Below are 26,959 nucleotides of genomic sequence, written 5' to 3'. Positions count from 1 at the left end.
TGTTTGACAAATGTTTACTTACTTGCATTTTGTTTCTCCCTTTACTATATGTAAGTTCTATGAGGGCAAAGATTTTTTTCCCCATCTTATCTACTGCTGTGTCTCCAGTGTCATCGGTGCTCAGTGGGATTGAGGATGGATAGGTTTGTACCTTGTAGTCCTGAGGGGTTCATTTTAGTACGGAGAGACAGATGATAATAAGAAACCAATAAATGAACATCTTTGAGGAGATAAAGCAGGGAAATGGAGTAGGAGTGATTATGGAGAGCGGTGGCACGAGACCAGAGGGAGATGCAGGGACCTCTAAGCGTACATCTTTTCTCAGGAAAATTAAAGCTGTCAAGTAGAACTAAAGAGGGAATTTTGTGGCTATTTGTATATTCCAGAACCACTGATGAAAAAATCTTTTATGTGGTTTCCTAAATTACCTCTATAGCAGCCCCAGCTTGGGGGGGAGCTCAGGTACCCCTGGGGATGAGAAGCAGGGGAACAGAACTATGAAGTCTTCAGGGTTCCCTTCACTTCCCTCCCTGCTTTGGCAGGACATCACAGGGAGGTACCTGCTACACCACGGTGTCCCTTTTGTTGGCCCAGGAATTGTCCCTGTAGTCAAATGTGCAAGGTATGCTCCAAGGTCAATTTTTTAAAAATAAACTGTCTTTTAAAAGATTATGGCACCAGTTTGGGTTCATAACTTTGTAATTTTTCTTTACATATATATGTCCTTGGAATATTACAGAAATTGTAAAACTTGTATTTGTAAGATAAAAATGCAAATAATTGAAGTGCTTCAACAATGATTCAATAGTAATATTTCTTATTCCATTTCAGAAAACACCAATTTGATCATGGAGAGGTAAAGACTTAATATTACTAAAACATACTTTATTTCAATGTGTGTGTGTGTGTATGTATATATGTGTATATATATACATATATGTACATATATGTATATGTGTGTATATACATATATGTACATATATGTGTATATATATATGTGTGTGTGTGCGCGCGCGCGCGCGTGTGTGTGTGTGTGTGTGTATATATATATATATATATATACTTTAATTTCCAGTTTCTAAGTATTGGTATTTGTCACTAATCATCTTCAAAATAGGCCTGTATGTGTTTTTATGAGACTGTTACAAACATGACCATTCATTTGTTAAAACCATTAAGTAGGAAACCCATTTGGTCTGCTCTGATCATCCTCAGAAGATCCAGTTTATTGCTAAATGCATGTGGAGTGTCTTTTGCTTGACTGGAGATGGCTTTCCTCTCTACTCACCTTGCCCTGAGGCTTTGGAGGTGTGACTGGTTGCTCCTGCCATCTCCTGGTGGTTTCACTTGTTTATCTTTTTTTCTGTCTTGTTTTGTTTTGTTTTTACTTGAGATCTAATTGACATGTAACCTGATATTGATTTCAGGTGTATGGCATAAGTAATCAGATTTGTAGACATTGTGAGATGATCACCACAATAAGTCTAGCTAACATCCATCACCGTACGTAGTTACAAAATAATTTTTTTTTCCCCTAGGATGGCCTTTAAGATCTACTCTCTTAGCAACAGCATGGTGACTATAGCTAATAATACCGTATTGCATATTTCTGCCTGGTTTTGATGGCTCTTCCAAGGCAGACTCTGGGATCTTAAATAGTACTTACTTTTGTTTACCGCTTTCCTGTGTTAATCTGATGGTATCATCAAGGTAGATTCAGAGATGTGGGCTTTGGTAACTATGGACTTAACCCTGAGCAGAATTCTAGAACAACTTGCTTTAGTGACTTTATCATTTTAGGCTTTTAATAAAATGGAGAGGTTTGAAAGTGAACTTGTAGACTCGTTTATTTCAGAAGTCAAAGTATTGTTGCGAAGCAAAAGTACTCTTCTGGATATTCATCTATTTAACAATATATTAAACTGTAGGAGTAAAAAATATTTTCTCTTTCTTTCAGCTAGTTTATCATGCATTGCAACTGTTAGCATATACAGCCCTCGGTATTTTAATTATGAGACTAAAACTCTTCTTGACCCCACATATGTGTGTTATGGCTTCTTTGATCTGTTCAAGACAGGTAAGATCGTTATGTTGGTGTTGTAGTTGCTATGATCACTTTACCCAGCCTATGTCATTGAATGACCCTGAAATAATATTGAATAACTCAAAATTCTTTAAATTGTCATAAAGTTCTTCATGGATTTATATTAATTGTTCATAAAGGGTAAGGGCCAAAACAGGTCATTTATCCTTCTAACTTCTAAGACATTCCTTGGCATACAACAGACGCTCAAATAGTACAGGCTGAATTCATGAATGATCCCTACAGATGTTGATAGAAAGCAGAGCGTCATTGTAGAAATATTTTTTTGTTGTTTTGACATTCCTATCACAAAGAATTCTAGCCAGTGATTTCAAGTTACAGTTGCTTTCAAATAGATGTTCTTTTTCAGTATCAAGCTTAAAAAAATATTTTTCTCATTTGAGTATACATTTGTATGCACATCCCTGCCTTTTTAAAATTTAGTGTAAGCCATTTTGGTTATTTGCTGCTTATTTTCCCTGGATAACTGTGTCCTTGCTCTGTATTCACAGATTGATGCTTCTGCATCGTGTCACCTTTTCATCAACCAATTAGCCAAGGTCCAGCAGCAGTACCTCTTTTAAATTTAACAAATATTTACTAAGCATCTATACCATACTCTAAGGATGAGGGTAGAATGGTAGATAGAAAAATCAAAAAGCAATAATATATATCTGCCCTCAAGAGGCTTGAAATCTAACTCTAAAGACATATAGAGAAATTAAGGAGAGAATAATAGGGGTAAAGTGTTATTATTGAGTGTGGACTATTAGAATGGAAAAATCAGCTAGCCTCAAGTTTCCCAATCAGAATGTTGGTGTTGTGTTAAAGAGGGACAGCTTTCTAGAGACCTACCTGTCTTGGTATGAAGCTGCTGTTCCTGATTCCATGGGCTGGGACAGGAAAGGAGGCTGGCAGGAAGCCCGCACCATGACTGAAGATAGAGAGCATGGCCCCGGGATGGCTTCACAGGTGTGGGACCTTTGCAAACGCACGAGGGCCCACACTCAGAAGGACCCTACATCTAGTTGGGTGCTCTTCTGTTGGTCTTTGGAACTTCTAAATACTTTTTAAACGAGAGACCCTACCTTTTCTTTTTGCATTGGGCCTGACAAATTATGTAGGTGGTCCTGGCCTTACCTGAAGCTAGAATTAGCACAAATTGAGAGAAGAACTTCTTAAATTATGTCCCACCTATGTAAGGCTTATGGTAAAATTCTTTTAATCCCCCTGGTCATTGTTGCTGGAACTTTTTCGTAGGATAATTCATCATTTATCTGTGACTCTACCAGAGACTGTGTTCTTCTCTGGGAAGAACTTATGTTTATTTGATACAGGCTGCTTTGTACTAATTATCAACATATTCTTAATTTGGTTTCAGCTATTTGGATGGCTCTTTTGCAAAGTACATCCTGGTGCTGTTGTTTTTGCTGTCTTAGCAGCAATGTCAATACAGGGTTCAGCAAATCTACAAACCCAATGGAATATTGTAGGGGAATTCAGCAATTTGCCACAAGAAGAACTTATAGAATGGATCAAATACAGTACTAAACCAGGTAAGTTTCCCTCACGGTTTCATATGCCCCTGCAAAATCTTAAACCCAACTTACTTCCAGTGGCCTTACTCTAAGTAGTATTGCTTCTAGATTATTCAGAAAAAGAGAGATGTCAATCTTACTTAAATGGTTTGCCAAGGAAATGTTATATATATTTTCTTAGTAATCTGTTTTGCTATTTTCCTTAAATACCAATGTTTTTTCAAAATTTATCCAAGATTTTACATTGCGAGATTTAAAATAATTTTTGTTGTGCTTATTTTCCTAATGAGTTTTTAATCTTAGTCCTGCACATTCCTCCTTGAAATGAACTCATGGAGTATGGCATTTTATCCAAGGGAGATTTTGTTGTCTGAGTATCAAATGACTGAATTTTAAATCATTTTCCAGGATCCCTTGGTGCTATAAAACTTTCCTAGCCAATTTGATACTTCTTTCCGAGGGGCAGGAAAGATTTCTAAGACATTACAAAAACAAACAAACAAAGAAAACCCCAGAAATCCTCAGTGATGAAATGGGGAGGCTCTAACTTCCCAAGAAAATTGTTTACCCAGGCCAGGTTGCTGATAGCCATTTTTCCAACTTCAGTCTGGTTCTTCCATTGAATCTTTAAGTCGTGAACCTCTCTGGGCCTCCGTTTTTTCACCTGGGAAGTGATTGAGTTGACCCAGAAGGAGACCCTTGTGACACTCACTGAGTCTCCTGAGACCTTCTTTCCTGCTTTGCAGACGCGGTGTTTGCGGGTGCCATGCCCACAATGGCTAGTGTTAAACTCTCTGCACTTCGGCCCATTGTGAATCATCCACATTATGAAGATGCAGGTTTAAGGTTAGTACACAGTTCTCATGTTGCCCAAAACAAATTTTCCACACAAATAGTGAGTGAGGGAACCAGCAAGATAACGAGGCTGTGGTGAATGGGGATTTATAGAGTTAGGGGAGAAAACAAGGCTGAAATAAGAGGGCTGAGTTCGATACAAACTGGTAAGGCTCCACAGGGCAATAAATCTACAACCTTTTCTGCCTTTTGTTCGAGGCAGTAAAATGAAATCATAGTGTGTCCTTTTTCTCCAGGTGAGCAGGGCTGCAAACCACCTAGGTTCTTGTTAGTCATCACCGTCCTTGTGCTCCCCAGAAGATTCATTAGCCTCTAGCTTTTATTAAGGTGCCCTTTGGCTATTTTTTCTTGAATTCTCAAGAGTCAGTTGAAACGGAATCTCATTCAAAGAAGATTTTATTCTGATTTTCACTTGTGTAGCCTACTAGAATAATCTTGGTTTTTGTTTTTTACTCCTTTTCATAAGTTAGAGTATTGTGTTCTCTTTTAAAAAGGACATAGATTTAATTTTCATACAGTTTCTGGGGCTAGGTCAAGCTATCCCTGTCACTGGGTGACTCCTCTTAATGTATTGTTTGTGTAACGGTGAGACATACATTTTATAAATAAAAAAACTTTTTCATTAAAAAACCAATTTCCGCAAGCTTATTTCCAGAGCAGTTGTGTGGAATCGGTTTAGTTTTTTTTTGTTTTGTTTTGGTTTTTTTTTTTGTATTTTAATCTAGGACCAAAATGGAGAGCCATTTATGCCAGTTATTGTTGCTGTCGAAGTCGGGACTGTGTTGCAGCTCTAGTGTGGTGGCCGTGTATGTGTGGTCCACCCTGCCCACACACAGCACGCCTCACTCTAATGTATGATAGAGTTATGGAGAATACGAGACAAAAACAAATGAGCCAATGAACAAAGAGACTAAGTTTGGAAAGGAAGGGGTTCATCAAAGTGCATCTCTTCTCCCAGGACTCTTGTGCAGCTTCTAAATGTCCTTTTGACCTCCCTGGGGCCCCTGAGCAGCAACTCTGAGAAGAAAGTTCTCTTGACCTGACTCTTCTGTAGACTCTTCCTTCCTGTTCCGTTCAGTGCTGTCTTCCAAGTGCGTTGACTGCATCCTTTTAATCTTGAAACTCTTTTGCCCAATTATCTTTCTTTAAAGAGCCAGAACGAAAATAGTTTACTCAATGTATAGTCGAAAAGCAGCTGAAGAAGTGAAGCGAGAATTGATAAAGTTACAAGTGAATTATTACATTCTAGAAGAGTCCTGGTGTATAAGAAGATCCAAGTGAGTATTCAACACAGTTAATATTTTATATGCATAAGACATGAAAAATTAATTCAGTCTTATGGCAAGTGCTTTACTAGTCGTATGTGTGAGATATATATAACATTTAGCAAAGTATAAGTGGAAAGAACTTTTTAGATCATTTTTTGAATTGCAAGTTTTTCTTTTCTGGTCATTACGAATATGTTTCTTTTATAATGATTTGCATGTGTATCCAACCATAAAGGTATTATATTGGTACTGATTGATAATTTCCCAAATCGCTCATATTTGCCTGCGATGTTTTTAAAAACTTTTATTTAAAGTTGGATGTATTCTCTTTTAAAAAGACTTGCAGAGTCTGAAACCAAATAATGGAGAGTCTCATTGTAATGAAGTCAGACAGACAGCTGAGAGTCAGAGCCTCCTTTGTGCACACCACGTCTCTGCACGTCACGCCGTGCCCCGTGAGAGACGGGCCCCCTCCCGGCGTCCCCTTACAGTGACACTTCTTTCTTGCTGTTTCACATCTTATTTGAGTGGGAAAACAATTAACTTTACCGTGACCCACATTTTCCTGGCTTTATAGTTTTTAAAACTATTTCCACAGAGAAGTTCACTAAGCAGAGTATAGCAGAGGTTAGTAAGATCATAAAAGCAAATATGACTTGTAAAGGTGACTGTTTAGAGATGTTGTACCTCGGTGACTACACACAGATGCCTGTAGCTTCTTGCTGTTAAAATACCAAAGCGCTGGATCCATGAGGAGCACAGACATGAGCAGTTTCATTAGAAAATAAGAGTATTTATGGAGAACTATTATTTTTAAAATTCTCACTACTCTTTAAACAGAAGCCTTCAGGAGGCTGCTGTATTTGTGGCTTGATCATTTGTGGCTTATTCGCCATGTATTTCAGTGATACAAAAGGGTGTTAAGACAAAATAATTAAATATTGATTCAGGAGTGAAAATAGTTCTGTGACATAGCCCACAAGGAAACTCAAACAACTGTTGATTACTGAATGATTTTCCAATGCATATGTCCCAAGTGACTTGAATTTAATCAAGATCTATACAAAATGTTTATGTTCTTAGAGTCATAATTTAGAAAATGTTTTATGTCCTTATAAACAGAAGAGAATACATATGAAATTCATATACCCACTTTTAATTAACTTTGTTACATAAATTTATAATAAAGAAGTCATAAGCATCTCTCATAACAATTTTATGAGGATATTGTAATAAAGGAATGGTAGGCTGACATTTGCGATTAGAAGAACTTGCAAGAAAAACTTCTTGTCAGAGATTTCCACCAGCATTGTGATCTTTATTGCCAAGGGCTTTGCTCCCCAGTTCGATTATCATCCTGAGGCACTTATAGGTTACTGGAACATAAAAATAATGTTTTATGACCTTTTTGTTCCCATGCTAATGATGAGCCTTGATTCAAGATTCTTCATTTCTTCCCCCAGATCTTGCATAGTATTTTAAATATGTGTAAATCACAGAGATTGGGGCACTTTATATTCTTTTTTTTTATTTAGTTTTTCTTTTACGCTTATTTATTTTTTGAGAGACACAGAGAGACAGAGTACAAGTTGGGTAGGGGCAGAGAGAGAGAGAATCCGAAGCAGGCTCCAGGCTCCAGGCTCCGAGCTGTCAGCACAGAGCCCAACGTGGGCCTCGAACTCACAAACCGTGAGATCACGACCTGAACCGAAGTTGGACACTTAACCGACTGAGCCACCCAGACGCCCCAAAGGCATTTTATATTCTAAGATGTTGATGGAACTCCTTGGATGTGCATTGCTATAGTAGTCTCATGTTCTGATGGGCAGATTACTGTTTTATACACAAGAAGGGAAGAAAGACAAATTTAGGAAGTATGGCAACAAATCTTGCTCACTAAACAAGGTCAGCAGTAAATTCACTGGCTTTGGATCCTCTCCATTTAGCACCCACTTCTGGGCACCAAGACTGAGAGTTTGGGGTGGGAGTGCGTGCTCGATCTTCCTGTCTGGATCTTGACTTGCCCCTGTTGTGTTTTTCCGGCAGGAGTGGAGAGAAGGAGGCTAAAGAGGTGACTTTCTCTAATCTGTTTTCCTCACTCAGTAACTAAAACAGCACTCTCCTTTTACTACAGGATTTAAGCCAGACTGATACTAAATCTCAGGAAACCTTAGACAGGTGCACTCTGCTTAAACCTTGAAACAAAACACAAGCTGTGCTTTCTGTTTTGCCAGGGAAGCAAATGGGGAACTCAGAAGAGGAAAGGGAATAAGGACTAGTATTTAGTGCAGTCGGAAGACTGCATTTCTTGACAGAACTTTCTACCAGAACTAGGTAGAAATGCCTTTAATGCCTTGGCCCCCACTGTCCATTTCAGTTATGCCTGAGACATTTGTAGGTTACTGGAAGAGAAAAATTTGTCAGAACAGGGGGAGTAAATGGAGAACTCAAAGAAAAGGAAGAAGAAAAGGAAGAGGGACCTAATATTTATCTAGCACTTAATCTGTGCCCAGCATGTTGGTGAGCCCTACATTTATGTGGTCTCATTACCAGTGGCTTTATTTTTAATTTTTGTTTTATAAAGTTTCTTTATTTTTGAGAGAGAGAGAGGTGGAGAGAGGGGGACAGAGGATCCAACGTGGGCTCTACGCTGGCAGCAGAGAGCCCAGTGCAGGGCTCATACTTACTAACCATGAGATCATGACCTGAACCAAAGTCAGATGCTCAGCTGGCTGAGCTACCCAGGCGCCCCACCAGTGGCTTTAATTGTGTGGCTTGATTATTCCTTAAATACTTGACACCCCATGTTCAAATACAAGTACGAAAATATACTCAAATGCAAGTTGTAGATGAGTTTTTAATTAACTATTTTCTTCTCAGTTCTCTGCTTTCTATCTCATTAATTCCGATAATAGAGTTGACATAAAATTAAAACACATGAATTCAGAAGAAAATTATTCCCATTTTCAATAATGCTATTTAAAGACCTCGCTGGCTGACTTGGGGGAGCTCCAGTACACGCAGATAAGTACTAAAGGATGTTACACTCAGGCAGACAGAGCTCACAAAGGCAGCTCTTACCTTCTCTTTTTCCTGCAAACAGTTGAGCTCAGGAACTGGGTAGTTTTCTACTGCCTGTATGTTTCGCTCTCTACTACCCATGGCCTGCAGTGTGGCAACAGTTTGTCCTTGGCATGTGTCAGAAAATTAAATGGCTTAGAAAACCTAAGCCCTCTCATTTTATCATATATGCTCGGTGTTGGTAGAATCTAGTGAACAGCCTTCGTGGGAACACTCACTGGGAGATGATGTGATAGAGGCAAAGTGAAAATTGTGTAGCCCTGTGATGTGATAATAGTGCTGCTTCTAGAAGTTTAACTTGCAGTTGGGGCACCTGGGGGGCTCAGTCAGTTAAGTGTCCGACTTTGGCTAAGGTCATGATCTCACGGTTTGTGGGTTTGAGCCCCGCATCGTGCTCTGTGCTCACAGCTCAGATCCTGGAGCCTGCTTCAGATTCTGTGTCTCCCTCTCTCTCTACTCTTCCCCTGCTTGCACTCTGTCTTCTCTCTCTCAAAAATAAATAAACATTAAAAATAATTTTTAATTTAGCTTGCAGAAAGATATAGGCACAAGAATGTTTATATCAATGTCATTTTATAATGGCAAAATGAGAAACAAAATATCTACCCATAAAAGAGTGACTAATTAATAGGTGTACTAGCAACTATTAAAAAGAATGAAGTAGGTCTTTAGGTACTGAGGTAGGAAAATGGCCACATTTTATTGTTAAGTGAGGAGTTCCAGAATAATCTCTTGTTTGTAAAAGCAGCCCAGGAGCATCTGTATACATAAATCTGTCCATTCCTATATTTGTATGTGTGTGTCTGAAGTTGGATTAAAAAGGTCTAGCTGAGGGGCGCCTGGGTGGCTCAGTCGGTTGGGCTTCCGACTTCAGCTCAGGTCACGATCTCACGTTCAGTGAGTTCGAGCCCCGCGTCGGGCTCTGGGCTGATGGCTCAGAGCCTGGAGCCTGCTTCCGATTCTGTGTCTCCCTCTCTCTCTGCCCCTCCCCAGTTCATGCTGTGTCTCTCTCTGTCTCAAAAATAAATAAAACGTTAAAAAAAAAAAAAAAAAAAATTTAAAAAAAAAAAAAAAAAAAGGTCTAGCTGAGGGTTGCCTGGGTGGCTCAGTCGGTTAAGCGTCCAATTCCTGGTTTCAGCTCAGGTCATGATCTTGCGGTTCATGAGTTCAAGCCCCACATCAGGCTCTGTGCTGATAGTATGGAACCTGCTTGGGATTCTCTCTCCCTCTCTCTCCCTGCCCCTGCCCCACTCACTCTCTCTGTCTCTCTCTCCCTGTCTGTCTCTCTCTCTCAAAAATAAATAAATGCACTTAAAAAATTTTAAATGGGTGTAGCAGAATGTATGCTGGATTGTTTACACAGGTCACCTCTGAGAAATGGCTTTGGAAGTGACAGTGACTTTCATTTTTTTATTTTTGATAGGCCTATATTTTGACACTTTTTGGATGATTAGTCAGTTTCAAATTAAAGATGTTATTGAGAAGAAAAAGGCATGTGCTTCTTGCCCCATAGTAGAGGTAGGGAAGCGGGGCTGCACTTGGGGATTAAAAAGACATGTTGGAAATGTTTCTTTCTCTTAAAGTGAAGCAACTATGACAAAACATAAGCTGTTGTCAGTTCTCTATAATTATTCTGTATTGTGTATTTTTCTGTTTTGTTTGTTTGTTTGTTTGTTTTAATTTCTCAAATAGCACATAGGAGATTGTGAACTCCCTTTTGCCCTTTTTTGTTTTTGTTGATATTTTCCCAGAGTCCAAGCCAGTTGTCTTAGAGGAAAGGTCCCATGTCTGGATTTGTCTAATTCCTTCCTTGTGATTAGATTCAGTTTGGCAAATTGTGGCAAGATTATGACATCAGAGGGGTTGTATACTTTGTATTGTGTCACATCAGGAAGTAGAGATCACTTTGTTCTATCATTGGTCATGCTAAGTTTGATCACCTGATCTCTCTATATTAAGGAGGCACATCTCCTATAGAATTAATAGGAAATCTGTAAAGATACTTAGAGGCCATTTGTTTATCCTCTTTCTCAACAACCTTTCACCAGATAGTTCTTGCATCCAGTTTTGACTCTTGCCTGAATCCATTATTACATTGGTGATTATAAAACAGGTAATATAGATTTGAAAGTAGTATGCCAGGTACTGATCAATAGGGGTAAGGATGGATTTGACAAATAATAAATCATATGGGACACCTGGGTGGCTCAGTCGGTTGAGTGTAGACTTTGGCTCAGGTCATGATCTTATGGTTTGTGGGTTCGAGCCCCTCATCGGGCTTTGTACTGATGGCTCAGAGCCTTCTTCAGATTCTCTGTCTCCCTCTCTCCCTGCCCTCTCTTGCTCACTCTCTCAAAAATCAATAAACATTAAAAAAAATTGCTTTAAATAAGAATGTCCCTAGAGTTGCTGGGCTATCTATATGGAAAAAATTAAAATTAAATCTCTGCCTCACACCATACAGAAAGATTAATTCCAGATGAGTTATAAGTCTAGCTGTGAAAAGCAGACTCTAAAACTTTCACAGAAGAACACAATGCATACTCTCATGATATGTTATAGGGAAGGATTCCTTAAACAAGACATAGAAATCATAAGTCCTAAAGAAAACACTGACATTTTGGAATATAATAACATAAAAATCCTCAATGTAACAAAAGCCAAAAAGAAAAAAGAAATCTGTGAACCCTCGTGAAAGCCAGCAGTTATATCTATAACACTGCTTTAGATTTAAAATAAATGTTAAAGCCATCTGCAGAAGTTATTGGGACTGATACCACATAATATCAATTTCACTTCTGTTCTTCATAAACTATATTGCTTTTAAAATTTAATTGTGAAAAAAATAAAATTTAATTGTGCATTTAGCTAAAGACTTGAACTGAACACCACTGGGTTTTCTTTAAGTTGACTCATTCTAGGAGACAATAGTGGGAAGTTGCAAAAATGTGAACTAAGCATATCTGCCAATTATAATTTTTAAGTCAATATAACATATTACCTCTGTCTGTGTTCTGGGCACGGTGCTAACTAGGTACAGTCTTTCTCTCTGAGTCCTCATAACCCATACCCACATCATGGTTATTCCCCATTTGACAAATCTGGAGAGAGACTGTGAGCTCTCCAACACCACATCCTTGCGAAGCCAACTGTTGCAGAATTGAAGCAAGATCTGTCTTACCCCACCACCTGCATTCATGTATTTTGTACATCTGTTTCCTTCTTTATAGTCCACTTGCTGCGTTCACCTTGTTCTAAAGAGAATTTATGGCAGCTTAAATAAATATAGATAACTATAACAGGATTTTTTAAACTAAGTGAATTTACATAGAAAAAATGAAACGAGGGCAGGAATAGAAAAAGTGTGCTCTGCTTCATCTGCCGTGTATCATGTACTTTGATTTTTAATCTGTACGTTAATTTTTCTAGGCCTGGGTGCAGTATGCCTGAAATTTGGGATGTGGAAGACCCTGCTAATGCTGGGAAACCTCCCTTATGTAACCTCCTGGTGAAGGATTCCAAGCCACACTTCACCACTGTATTCCAGAACAGTGTTTACAAGGTCTTAGAAGTTATAGAAGAGTGACTGCTGCCTACAGAGAAGTACATCAGTAATGGTTTTAATGTTTTGCTAATAATTCATGCCTTGTTTTTAATTCAGATCCCAAAAACTTTTATAGGTAACTGTTTTCAAATAGAAAACATTTCGTGTGGTCAATTTGAATGTCGTTCTGATTGTAAAGATACTTAACACCTTAATCAGTTGGTTACTATTTCAATGCACCCCTTAAAATTTGCTATGCAAATGAGTATATGTTTGTACCTGACTTAAATATTTGTTCTAAAGTGAGCGAGCAAAGCTACTTGTGTAAAAAACATGATGGCTCATGGCAAGGATGATATGAAAGTATCGTGAGCTCTGAACTATGTAGGGGCTGATTTTAGTTTATGGACTATTGATGCCCCTTGCTTCTTTTTCTGCCTCTTGCTCTCATCTTTTGGACATTTCAGTGATTGTCATAAGCTCCTCAGTCGTGTCGGCCCCTGTCATCAGCTTCCGTGAGAGCAGATGGGGCAGACATGGGTATTTGCTATGTGGAATTATCTGTTGATTTCACTTCTTCACGTTCTGCTGTGTCTTGTTGCTCTTGTTAATGAAGCATTTTCTGCCCATTACTAATCCAGATTCTTGGACCTAGTGGTCAGGACCAAATTCTTCTAACCACCAACCATGTAACAGCGTGTCTGCTCTCTCTCCTTCTCTCCCGCTTTCTCTCCCAGCATTCTTTGTCAAATAAGTGTTATTTACTCATTTAGTTGCTTAGAAAGTACTTATTCTTGGTTAAAAAAATTTAATGGCAGTTGTGTATGTTTCTCATTTTTAGTATTATTCAGATGTTTATACTTTAATACCTTTAAACCATTGACAGAATTTTTCATGTTTAATTGTAGTTTTAAGAACCACTATTTTGAATGACTCAAATGTAGTGCATTTGAGTAGGCATAGTTTACAGTGGAATAGTAGATGTAGTATGTGTAGTTTTTCTTTTACTATTAAGATACAATAAAACGTGACTAATTTTTCTGTCGGAAAAGTAAATGAATAACGAGAAGTGAATGGAGTTTTTATATTTTACTGTTTAAATTGCCTGTCTTTAGTAAGACAAAGCCTTAAGCCTTATGTTATAATTTTGATCCCCAAAACTATCATTTCAGTACAAAGGAATGAATATATTCAGCCTTGCTCTTTATTTTTTTTTCCCTTCCTATTTATTTTTATTTTGAAAGGGTCCCCAACCTGCTCTGAATTCCTACTATGAATTTTTGTTTCTTAGAAGTTAATTTGTGTGAAATGAGATTCTTCAAAACAGCAAATCCTCATAGTTCTGAGAAATGGTTTTAAGATTTTAAATTCTAAGCAAACCATGACTCTGACGGACTACACATTTAATTATACAGTGTTCTCTTTATTAACCGCAGGCAGATTAACCTCACTGTGGACTGTCCTTGAGACCTGAGTCCTCAGGGATGGCTTCCGGTGCCCACTGCTGGGAGCCACTGAAGAGCTGTTCCCTTTCTGCCTTCTCACCAGAGCCCAAGGACGAGCCTGGTCTGGGGGAAGCACTAGCTTGCTTAGAGCAGACAGCTGCAAGGACAGCCTGGGCTGGCGAGCGTGCAGCCCCCGGCCTGCCCCAGAGCCCGCCTTCCCGGGGAGCCTCCTTCCGGCCGGAGCTTCTGTGCCAGTGTCTTCAGGTGCCCGCCCCCTCCTCCTCGCTTGCTGGGTGACTTTTATTTCTTGGGCTTTTTGCCAGTTTCAGAAAATAGGGAAGCAGCTGGGGAGTTGTGGACTGGGAGTAGAATTTGAGCAATGATGCAGCAATCCAGAAAAATGGCAAGAGGGCACCTGAGGCCGAGGTGGCTGAGGGTCGCGGTGGGAGGGAGGAGGGAAGCGTGCTCCGCTCTGTGACTGTTCTGCACCAAATATGGCTGTTTTGTACCTCCAGCGGTTACAGGTTTTTAAAAATTGTACTTTCAAAGCCATTCTTTATCCTCCCCACCCTCTGATAATTCCCTTCCCAATAAGTTCCCGTGTAATGATTGGAGATTCTGTACAGGAAAAACATGAAAGTACTGTTTTGATTGTTTCGTATGCTGGGAAAAGTTAAAAGTGGTCAAGTTAGTTTTTTTTTCTTCCCCACCCCCAACGAATCCTTTTGTAATGGCATTTATTAACGTGACTCCACCAGCAAGCTATGATTATATTTTAAGCCCGTGAGTTTCGAACAGAGGCCTTGGGCTGCCCTGCACACTCAGCCTTGGTCACATCTGGTAGCAGCCGGTGCTGTAGATTATAAATATCTTTTATGGCAAAGTAGAATAGTAGTAGTTTCGATATACATGACAAAACAGTATTAAAGCTCAGTATTTTACTCATTTTTAGCATTAAAAATATTTTTGCTTTAGTGTGAGGAAGGTAAGGATGGGCAGAGAGGCGATAAAAATAGCTGTTGCCGTGACAAAAAAGAAACAAACAAAGTTGGGGCAGGATTTCTGTGAGATAAGCCTCTAAAACTGCTTAGCAGAAGAAGGATTGTATTAAACTAGAACAATGATACTAAGGAGAACATGAAAGGATGTATCAGGAATAAAGTGATATTGCATAGAAGCATTGTATTTTTATGAATTTTATGCCAGTTGTTTTACATGTACTATGTATGTTAAATAAAAAAGATCATGAAAAGTATAGAAGGTGGGTTTTTTTAATTATTATTTTCATCTCTGCCTTGATTGTTGACATGTTCAGCCTCATTCTCTATAGTCAGATAACCATGAACTCGTTTGTGGGAGACTGCAGTCCTGAATAATGAGGAAGGGACATAACACTGGGGTCCGTGAAGCCACCAACAAAGAGGAGTAAGCAGCTTCACGGACCCCAGTGTTATATAACTGGGGTTACCCATACTCTTCTTCTATTTATGCTGTTACAGGTTCACATTACTTTATCATTTACATCAAGGGACACAATAATTCTTTAAAACGATCGTTTGGGGATAACTTTAGAGCTGCTGAAAGCATTTTCTCATGCATTAAACAATAGTTTGGTCTCATGATATTTCCTAAACTATAGCTCCATGTTCTTGCTTGATACAAGCATCAGCTTTGTCTGTTTATTTATTTATTTAGTTGGCTGGAGGAAAGACAGTTTAGTTCATGCCCGTACAATTAACTTCTTTACAAAGCGACACCTTCATTCTCTGACATCTTGGGGGAGTGTTCACTGGAATGCGGCGTTCTCAAATGGAGTGGGCATCAGAATCACCTGGAGGGTTGGTTAAAACGATTGCTGCACCCTGCCTCAGAGGTTTCTGATTCAGTTGACCTGAGGACCCGAGGTGGTTGTACGGTCTGAATGTTTGTGTCCCCCCCAAAACTCATATGTTGAAATCCTGACACCCGAGGTGATGGCATTAGGAGGTGGGACACTTGGGAGGTGATGAGATCATGAGGGTGGAGCCCTCATGAATGGGATTAGTGCCACTGTAAAAGAATTCCAAGAAAGCTCCCTTGGACCTTTTCACGTTGTGAGGGTATAGCTACAAGGTGCCATCTGTGAACCAGGAAATGGGCTCTCATCAGACACTGGATTAGCTGGAGCCTTGATCTTGGACTTTCAGCCTCTAGAACTATGAGAAATGAATTTCTGTTCTTTATAACTCAAGGGGGATTAAACAGGTGAGTCCCCAGAATTTATATTTCTAACCATTTCTCAAGTAATGCTGATGCTGTTGGTCCAAGGACCGTACTTGAGAACTGCTGCTCTAATGGATTGCAAAAGACTATTTGGATGACTGGCCTCTAGAGGGCGCTCCATTCTTGACAGCATTTATCCCACCCCGACAGGCTAGAGGGTCCCTATATTGGAAACTGAATTGTGTAGAGCCTCTTCTTTGTCTTTTAGGGGGCATTGCTTTCAACAGAACTTGCAAGGAGCAAAGAACAGATAAGGTAGTTTTTAACCAGAACATCAATACACATTGTGTTTGCTGAGCAGGTGGCTTATGATCGTTTAAATATTTTGAAGCCATAAACTGTTTCTTTTCAGTTCAGAGATGGAAAAAGTGAAATCCTTTAAAATCGAACTTCTTTTTGTAAAATTACTTTGTCTAGAAGAAAATGGATAAATTCAGTGATGTGTGTGGATTTTAAAACTTCATTTTTCACTTTATTACCTTTGGCCCCAGAAATCTTCACTCTTCTCCCTCTATTAGAGAGCAGTTAAGAACTAGCTTTGAGTCACGGATCACCTGTTTCTCTCTTCTGCCTTCCCTTTCTCCTTCCCCCCAGCTAGAAGCTTCTAATTGAAATCAGTAAAATTGTTCCCTATGCAGAAAAAGAGAAGCTGCTTTTAAACTTCATTACATTCTTGAATTGGTCTTTATTTCACAGTACTATATCAGTACAAATACAGTTCTACATTTGGAGTCGAAAAGGACATTAAGGTATAGAAAGGTCTTGAAAGCTCTTTCCTTTTACCTTTCCTCTCATGAGAGAGATTTTAAAATTCTGAGCGAATGTTCAAGTTGAAGACTTTTTCCTGTTAGATTTTGAGTCATTGTAGTGTAATTAAAAGGTAGATTTTTCTTTCTTTTCTTTTCTTTCTTTTCTTTTTTTTTTTTTTTTTTTTTTTTGCAAAGAGATTAGGATGGAATTGATATTGGGTCTGCTTTCAAAGGAGCATTCTCTGTGCTCAATTATCTCTAGCTCAAAATTTTAATTACTTTAAGTAAGCAATGTGTTGTCAAAATGACTTTCAAATAAATGGTAGTGCTACCAAGTATTATGTTTACGCAGGCATGTACTTTTTAATTCAACATAATATCATTTCATTGATTTTTAAGTACCTGGGCTTTTTCTGTATGCAAATTTAATACCTTGAAAGAAAGTTCAATGTAGCGAAATTAAGCTCATTCAGTTGTTATGCTGATTGCCCTAAAGCTTTAGTACTCAGCCATTTCTAGAAAGAAATGAAAACAAGAGATGGCCATTTTTAAGTAGATTTGGCATTAGGCCATTAAAAGGAATTTAAAAAAAGAAAAGGTGCCTGAAGTCCAGCCCTTCAGCTCAGTTTTGTGGGCACAGTTCACATCTCTGGCTCTGTCCTGGGTGACGATGCCCTGCACACTGGCCACGCCCCTCGGGTCTTCACTCTTGGTATCTGCTCCTTGACAAGGCCAGATTCTGAGGCCTCCCTCTTGCCCTAAAACATCCTCCCTAGGAAGTGCAGTTTGGTCATTCTTCAACCCTTTAGATCTGACTTTATTTATTTATTTTTTTTTTTTAATTTTTTTTTTTAACATTTATTTATTTTTGAGACAGAGAGAGACAGAGCATGAACGGGGGAGGGGCAGAGAGAGAGGGAGACACAGAATCAGAAGCAGGCTCCAGGCTCTGAGCCATCAGCCCAGAGCCCGACGTGGGGCTCGAACTCACGGACCGCGAGATCGTGACCTGAGCTGAAGTCGGACGCTTAACCGACTGAGCCACCCAGGCGCCCTAGATCTGACTTTAAATCCGAATTAGACTTTTTCTAACAAAGCCCCCTTATGGCAGTCATTCCCAAACTTGTGTGCACATTGGAAATTACTTGGGGAGCTTCAGAACTACTGAATCCTTTCTCCCACCCCCAGAGTTTGGGATTTGATCAGTCTATGGTGTGGCCTATGATTTGGAACTTTAAAAAATGCCCAAGTGACATTTTAGAACCCGGCCTCCTTGCCTCACCTCCGGATCCACCCTTTCCGTGTCTCCTCCACTCCACGAAATTAGAAACGGTCAGCAAGTTTCTCTCATATCCACTCTCTTTTATTAATGATGAGGGCCTACTTCTACTTTATTAATCGTGTTGAGTCGACTCCATAAGGAAAAGATTCTGTGTTCAGGTAGAGATAGCTGCCATGGGGTAGGTGGGAGTGGGGCAGCCTATGTGCCACATATTCATAAACCCGGATTAGAGTGTCAGTGAGAAATGAGAATAGAAGAGCAAGAAAATAAGTGAAAAGAAATTCCTTTCCGAATCACTGACAGTGTAATATTAGTGTGGAGAATCATGCTTTCTTCTCTTTCCCTGGACTGTACTTTCTTGATCAGTTTAACTGAAAGATGCAACTCACGTGTCCCCTCCTCTGCGAAGCCTTCCCTGAGGGCCTGCTGCTGAGTGAACTGCCCCCACTGCCCGTGCTCCTGTAACTCAGTGTGTTTATTCCACATATTTAACATGACTTTCTCTACTACACCGTGGCCCTATAGACTGGACTTCTGTCTTACTCCATTCGGAATCTGCAGTGCCTCCTAATACAGTTCCTGGCATGTAGAAAAGCTTAATGATTTTTTAAATCGTGCTTTGTCCAACAATGCAGCAAATTCCATATGGCACTAAAAGTTATTTTTTGAACCGTAAGAAACGGAAGAGTATGTACTATAGCTGTGGAGATGAAAAATAAGGACATTCAGAACATCTTCAGATGAGATTAATATCATATATAGGAGAAGAATGTCCTTGACAAACAGCAAAACAAAAATTAACCACAAGACATATTCTCACTAGGTACCTTGATACACTCAGACGCGGCTAGTAACTGAGTAACTATTCGATAGCAATATGGCAAAGACAGATATGTCTGTCTCCAGAGAGAAGCCTCTTATTGGCCTGGTTTAGGTTGTGTGGCTTAAGATACTATAATGGCTGGTCCTGGGCATATTCACTGCTGGCCGGGAAGCAGAGAACTCTGATTAAGAATTTGGTTAAAGTATGGGAGAGGAAATTTCTAAAAATGGGGAGAGATTGATATGTTGCTGCTGGATGAGGATATTAGACAAGACAAATGACAGTAATACAATATTATCCTAATTGAGACAGCTAAATTAGAATCCTGGCTCCATCTTTACAAACTTCATGAGATAAGACATGTTTCTTATTTTGAAAATCAGTTTTCTTGTCTTCTAAAAGGATAGGCCTCCTATGATGGTAATTAAAAACAAGAAAAATAGATGAATTCACAAATACACCTGGAAATTCTAACATGCCTCTCTTAGAAATGCTATAGGGGCGCCTGGGTGGCTTGGTAAGTTAAGCATCTGACTCCTGATTTCAGCTCAGGTCACGATCTCATACTTCATGGGATCAAGCCTGACTTCAGGCTCTGCAGTGACAGTGCAGAGCCTGCTTGGGCTTCTCTCTCTCCTGCTCTCTCTGCCTCTCTCTCTCTCTCTCTCTCTCTCAAATAAATAAACATTTAAAAATTGATATATAAGCAGGCAAAAAAAAAAAAGTAAAGATATACATAATTTGAGTAATAGGAAAAGCAGTGTTGATCTAACGGTCATATTATAAAACAGCTGCACTGAACAAATGAAGAATACACATTTTATTTAAGCATTGAGACATTGCCAACAATTGACAACAGAGCATGAGTTCCAGAAAGCCATGAATTTTCGGTCGATTTTGTTCACTGAGGGAACCCAAGCACCTAGAACAATACCTGGCATGTATGAGTACTTAATACTTGTCGAAAAAAATGATTATATGTAGAACTAAATAGCACTTTGCAAAAAAGTTATTGAAAAACCCTTACATTAAAAATTAATACAGGGGTGCCCGGGTGGCTCAGTCGAGCAACCGACTTTGGCTCAGGCCATGATCTCACGGCTCGTGAGTTCGAGCCCCGCGTCGGGCTCTGTGCTGACAGCTCAGAGCCTGGAGCCTGCTTCGGATTCTGTGTCTCCCTCTCTCTCTCTGCCCCTAACCCACTCGCATTCCGTCTCTGTCTCTCTCAAAAATAAATAAACATTAAAAAAAAAATTTTGTTTAAATTAATACAAAATAAATTTTAAGTTATTCATGAATTGAAGAATCTGTAAAAATTTGAGGAAAAAATAGAGCAATTATATACCACAAACAGCTTGTAGAGTGTAATTAAAGCAGGTCTAGAGGTATGGGATTTTTTTTTCCTTTTAGGTCTAAAATGCACACATTAAAAATGAATTCAAATATCTATGTCATAAATATAGACAAAAACAGGAGCACACCCTTTCCTCTGCCCATGAAAGGAAATAACAAGCAAAACTTGATGAAATATAAAAGAGACCAACAAAGCCAAAGTTGGTTATTTGACATCATTCAGAATCAAGACTAAATAGGGAAGGCATAAAAAAATTAGGAATGGCAAATTACTGAAGCTGTGAAGAGTAAACAGATAACAGGAAGATATGAACAAATTTGTCAGTAAATGTGAACACTTAGATAAATGGTTAAATTCCTAGAAAACTACAACTTAATAGAACTGATCCAAGAAGAAATAGAAACTGGGAACAATCTTATTTCCAGCAAAGAATTTGAATTAATAATTTGAAGAAACATCTCCCCTCAAAGAAAACAGCATAACCTAGAGAGTTTTACAAGTTTGTTCTACTAAACGCTCAAGATACTGATGATTCCAATCTTACACAAACATCCAGAGAATAGAAAATTAGAGAATTCCATTTTTTGAGGTGACTGTAAACAGGAATACCAAGAGCAGAGTGGGGTTAATGCAATAAAAGAAAATTGCAGGTCTATTACATGCATGAACAAAGATGCAAACAAGAACCCAAGAATAAGTTGAACATAAGATGTAAAAATATCAATTCTCCTCAAATTGGCCCATAGTTTAATCAGCATACCAATAGGGCTCTTTATGGAGCTTGACAATCTGAATATAAAATTCTTCTGGATGAACAGTCCAGACAAGTCTGAAGAAGGACGTGAGAGAGGGGCATTTTTTTCCCCTGCCAGATAACAAGATTTATCACGGCAGCTGTAGAAGCATTGGCACAAGGATATACAAATTAACTCATAAAAAGAGACGAGGATAGCTCAAGAACAAATGTGCACGTATTGAATAAGTGAAGCTGATAATTGGTTATCTACAAGGAAATTAATGAATTGTTTCCCTACCTCACATCATACATAAAAATAACATTCCAAATAGGTGAAAGACCCAAGTAGGAGAGTATGCTGGAAGTATAGAGTATACTAGAAGACAGTATAGGATAATATCTTCATGCCCTCAAGGAGGAATTCCTCAAAGGACTTCCAAAACAAAAGGAAACAAAAACCTGTATAAGAAAGGATCAATCAATTCACTAGGGCTAACAACTTCTGTTTACTAAAAGATATAATGAGGAAAGTGAACCTAGCCATGATATGTAGAAGGCACTTGATTAGTATTCAGAAGAAAGATTAGTATCCAGAATAAAGAACTCAGACGAGTGGTAAGAAACAAAGAGCTCATTAGAAAAAGTGGCCAAAGACATGACATTTCACAGAAAAAGAAATGCAAATGGGCCATAATTTTAAAGAAACTATTCATAATCAGGGAAATGCAAAATGAAGCCATAATGATGACATTTGTCACACAACATTGGTTAAAAAAAAAAGTACATACTGGGAAACAGGAGGAAAAACACAAAGTTTCCTTAATTCCTGGTGGAAGGTTGCCATTTTGGAAATAAATGGCATAACCTGATAAATTTGAGAATGTACGTACTATGACCCAGCTTCTCTATTCTTTAGACATATACCCCAGACAAATTCCTATACACATGCATCAGGAGACTTGTCTAGGAAGGTCACTGCCAAGTGTTCATAATAGCCCCAAACCAGGACGTCACTTGAACATGCATCTGGAATAAATAGTAGACTAGATAAAGACATTTAGGAATAGTCATCCAGTAGGGTCTTACCGAATACGTAAATATGCAACAATGTGGATGACTCCCAGGGAAATATTATTACGCCAAAAAAATCCAATTTGCAGAAGAATGCATGCGATGTGAGTTTATTTGCAGAGGTTCAATAACATGTAAAATTAAACTATATTTTTAAGGGCCTGAAGCAGCAAAATACAAGGAAAATCAAATGAATAATAAATACAAAATTAGACGAGTGGTCATTTCTCAAAAGATGGGATGGAGGAGGAGTTCAGTGGGGTCTTTGAAGTTGAAGGTTATGTTCTCTGAAATTGGGTAGTGGATATGTGGATGTAACTTTATTATAATTACTTATGCTTTAAACATTTTATGAGTATTCAATATTGAAAATAACAAGTAGACACTTCAGATGCTAATACACACGAAAAGAACAATCTCCAGTAGGTGTGGCAGGAAGTTGGGAAGAAATCCTCAATTTCTCCGGCAATCACAACTTGTAAGTAGGCTTTCCCTTGGGGTTTGGTGCACGATGGACCCTCTCAGTTCAATATGAAGGGACTAGAGGGATGAAGGAAACAGGTGTCTCATTCAAAAAGTCAGCAGTGACCACTTAGGATAATAAAACCACAGACTGTTAGAAGGAAGTGTTGACTGGCAAGTTTGAAGTCAACATCTTTTTGCAAATGATGAAACTGAGGCCCTGAGTGGGGAAGTGATTTGTTTAGTTCACACCAGTACTCAGGAGGGGAACTGAAATTAGAAAGCAGCTGTCTGGGTCCAAGGCACTGTGGTCACCTCGGTAAGGTGGGAAGAACATGGGCTCAGGAATACATTGAAGCTGGGTTGGAATCCAGGCACTGACACTTAGCTCTATGAGCCAGCGCAAGTCAGTTATACTCTGGAAAGCGTAATTTCCCCTTGAGTAAAACGGGGATAGGAAATCATGCCAGTCTCATATGGCTGTTAGAAGATGCATGAGGTACTGCATGTAGAAGTTTTGTAGTCAGAGTATATGATAGATGCCCGTTGCCTCCTTCACCTGCTACCCATGATGGCAGCAGGTGAGGAGGCTGAAATGCTGTGACATCATCAACCCCACACACACCCAGGCAGAAGGCAGCACATTTGCTCGCAGGAGAGCCAGAGCCCTGCACCTCCCAGGCGTGCTGGCACGTAGAAGGGCACATTGGGGTTTCTAGGTAAGTGTCTTCTTGGTGCTCTTTCCTTCTTATTTTTGATACTCAAATCAAATTTATTTCTGGTTCCAGATGACTAGACATCCACTTTGCATTTGTGCAAACAAAACAATTATTGTTTCCTGTTTCCTCCAGACACGCAGAGCTTTTGTTATCACCAAGAGATCCCTATGGGAACAAAGAGAATCGAGCTGAACAAAGATTTTTTGCCAGAATCAATTTCCTGAAGCTGGGAAGCTTTATCATTCACAGTCTGTGTGCAAAGCTTTTTTTTTTTTTTGGATGAATGATTGACTCCTTTATTGATTTCTTCCTTCACCCAGCCTCCCAATTGCCTGCTGTTCCGCCCTGACTCTGGGATCCTACCCTCGGTGGAAAAGAATTGGCAGGACATTCTCTGCCCATGGAGAGTCAGTGACATTCCTCTGCTCCTCCTCGGGGACCTTTCACCTTGGCTTGAACAGGTGTGCAGGCTGTGGAGATTTGCGATGCCCTGACATGGTCCACTAGGAGGTTGGCTGAGGGTCCTCAGTAAATGTTTTATTGAGGCACACCTGGGTCACATTCCAGCTATGTAATCTCAGGCAAATTAATTAACTTCTGAGCGCTATGGAAAATATTCTCCACGATAATTTGTAGGATTTAATTTTGGGGCGGGGGGGTTGGGTGTTGCAATTTAGCCTATACATATTGAGTACCCACCTGCTGGATTTCAGGCAGTGGGACAGCACTACAAAATAAATACGTCACACTGCCCTACCATCAAGGGATCCAGAATTAAGTTCATGGGTGTGCAAGTTTTATCAAAAGCAGACTGGTCAGGAGCACATGAGCCGGAGTGGGTCAGAGCAAGTTATGCAGCCTGGTTCTGCCAGTCTCCAGAAAAGGCTGAGTGAGCTTAGGCAACCAAGTATACCTGTCCAATTCTGGTTTCCCGTCTGTAAAATAGGAATAATGATTCTTCATAGCCTGGGTGTGAGGTTTAAATGAGATCTTATTTTTTGAGCAGGTTACTGCCAGCTCTCTGTGCTCAATCTTTCATTCGCTGCAAGAATAAACTCAGCCTCGGGACGCCTGGCTGGCTCAGTCCGTTAAGCGTCTGATTTCGGCTCAGGTCATGATCTCACAGTTCCTGAGTTCAAGCCCCACATCGGGCTCACTGCTGTCAGTTTGGAGCCCTCTTCAGATCTCCTGTCTCCCTCTCTCTGCCCCTCCCCTCCCTGGCATGTGCTCTCTCTCTCTCTCTCAAAAATAAATAGACATTAAAAAAAAAAACAAAAAAAAAAAACGAAGAGAATAAACTCAGTCTACGAATCCTGTCACACGCATTGTTTGATCATGTTGGCCTTTCCACCACACCAGCATCTTCTTCCCTATCGCTCATCTCTCCCCGTCCCCCTGAAAAGTGCTTTAAAGCCCCCCGAAACACTGTTAACAAAAGATGTGGCACATTGTGGGCTTCCCCTGAGGTTAGGGGTGACAGCGGTGCTAATCATCGTGGCCCCATTTCTACCCCAGGAACTTTTTCACCAGCTGAGCCTCCTTCCTTGGCCCTGTGGTATGAACATTTAACACGAGCTCTGCCCTTCTAACAAAATTTTTAACGTACAACACACAACTGCTAACGATCGGCCCAAGGTTGTGAGGCAGAACTTTCGAACTTGATCTTGCAGAACAGAAACTTCATACCCGGTGATTAATGATGCCCAACTTCCCCTCCCACGAGCCCGTGGCAACCACCACTCCTGTCTCTGCTTCTAGGAGTTTGGCTATTTTAGATTCCTTATGTAAGTGGAATTGTGCAGTGTTTGGCTTTCTGGTGCTGCCTTATTTCACTTAACATAATGTGCTCACAGTTCATCCGTGTTGCCACATATGGCAGGATTTTCTTCTGTTTTAAGGCTGAATAATATTCCATTGTATGTATAGGCCACGTGGTAAGAATTCGCTTGTTACACACCTTGGCTGTTATGAATGCGGCGAGCCCAGGAGGGCCAACATCTCTTCGAGATCCTGATTTCGGTTGTTTTGTCTACTCTTCTTCTCATCTGGGTTAGCTATTCCAAGGAGACTTCACGTTTATAAGCAAACATGTTTGTTAGGTTATTTTTTCCCAACCAGAGGATCAGAAGTCTCTTTGAAATGAATTTTCTATCAAGCTCCAATAGCAGAGAGCTTTAAAAAAAACTAACATCAGTCCACCTTTCCCTTACCTTAATCATATGTAGTGCCCAGTGGGATGAGCCAATCAGGGTGGATCTGATCACTAACCATTTCCAGCGCTGAAAACCTTTGAGGTTTCCTTTTTGTGCCTTTTCTCCCACGTGTCTCCCCAAGCCCTGGGGGATGATTTCTTGCTGTACCTCTTCGCTTTTCGTTGAGAATAGGAAGAATTCATCCAAACATAAGGAGAGGGGAAAAAAAGGCTTTTGGGGAGAAGGGGGAGAAATCAATCCCCTGTCAAAATAGTCTGGCTCCACATCTGCCCCTTTCACTCAGCCTTTGCTTAAAGCGGGGCCGGTTGGGTAGGATGGGCCGGGCTCTGCTCCCCAGAGCATCTGTCGCTCCCAGCACAGCCAGGGCTGCCTTCTGAGCTGAACAGGAAAATGACTAAGTGATGACAGAGAAATGGCTGCCAATTCCAAGTAGAATCGTCACCTCCGAGAATGCACAGCATTGTCTTTTCAGATGGCACTTTCACAACCAGCTTTCTGTCCCTGCAGAGGCTTATGATCTGAAGATTTGATTTCTGTCCAAGTGCTCAGGCATCCACTGAGTCCTAGAGTTGCAGAGTTTTATGCTGGGAAAGAAACTTGACAGTGAAAGGCCAAGTTGAAAGCTATGAGGTTGGTCTTGGAAGGACAGGACATTCCTAAGGAAGTTTTCAAGATTCCCAAGGTTTCTGGATGAAGTGCTGAGGAAAGGACACTGGGCTTCCGGCAGAAGACTTAAGTATTAGTCTCTGCTTTAACACCCTGTGTGATCTTGGGCAAATTACTTTACTTTTTGGGACTTTAGTTTTCTCATCTATAAACTGAGGACATTGAATGGGATCAATAATTTTCAAATTGCATTCTGAGGATCCTGTAGTCAGTAAGTTGGAGGAAATGCTGGGATGAATTACTTAGGTTGCCTTAGTAATGACCTTTTCATTTATTTAAAAAAAATTTTTTTACGTTTATTTATTTTTTGAGAGACATAGAGAGACAGAGCACAAGTTGCAGAGGGGCAGAGAGAGAAGGAGACACACAGAATCCGAAGCAGGCTCTGGGCTCAGAGCTGTCAGCACAGAGCCCAATGAGGGGCTCAAACCCACAAACTGTGAGATCATGACCCGAGCTGAAGTCGGATTCCTAACCGACTGAGCCACCCAGGCTCCCCGACCTTTTCATTTATTTAAAACTTTAATATGCCAATATGCACCACAAGTTTCCAGGACAAGGATAATGTGCAAGTTTTCATAAGCAATCAAAAGCCCTTTAGTGGAACAGGTGGCAGACAAGCCACTTAATGGCTTTATTGGTATGAATGATACTTGTTTTGGACATTTCGTTACATAGCTCAAGGTGGGGAGAAGCTAGAAGAGGGAAAAGCACAAGTCCTAGTGGTTCAGAGAGTGAGACCATGAGAATGAAAGTCCATGGAAATGGGGATGTGAATTAGGAGAGATGCGTAAAAGGCTATGTGACT

The 26,959-nt window shown here is 39.9% G+C and overlaps 1 protein-coding gene across 6 annotated transcripts in view; it reads left to right on the top strand.

The window, feature by feature from the left end:
* DPY19L1 (dpy-19 like C-mannosyltransferase 1) overlaps positions 1-15,069 on the top strand; it is a 96,559-nt gene extending 81,490 nt beyond the window's left edge. For 2 of the 6 annotated variants that reach the window (XM_042921929.1, XM_042921925.1), the window contains 6 exons: positions 832-856; positions 1,958-2,077; positions 3,465-3,639; positions 4,368-4,467; positions 5,628-5,753; positions 12,255-15,069. In XM_042921929.1, coding sequence (XP_042777863.1) covers positions 832-856; positions 1,958-2,077; positions 3,465-3,639; positions 4,368-4,467; positions 5,628-5,753; positions 12,255-12,411 — 703 coding nt within the window. In that variant the 3' untranslated portion in view covers positions 12,412-15,069. The remainder of the gene's footprint in view (positions 1-831; positions 857-1,957; positions 2,078-3,464; positions 3,640-4,367; positions 4,468-5,627; positions 5,754-12,254) is intronic. The other 4 variants (XM_042921917.1, XM_042921893.1, XM_042921909.1 and 1 more) reach the window with 4 other exon arrangements.
* The last annotated feature ends 11,890 nt before the right edge of the window (positions 15,070-26,959 follow it).

The sequence above is a fragment of the Panthera leo genome, chromosome A2 (genome assembly GCF_018350215.1).
Source record: "Panthera leo isolate Ple1 chromosome A2, P.leo_Ple1_pat1.1, whole genome shotgun sequence".
NCBI classification, from domain to species: domain Eukaryota; kingdom Metazoa; phylum Chordata; class Mammalia; order Carnivora; family Felidae; genus Panthera; species Panthera leo.
Note: the sequence above shows the minus strand (reverse complement) of the source record. Positions and strands in the feature narration are given on the sequence as shown.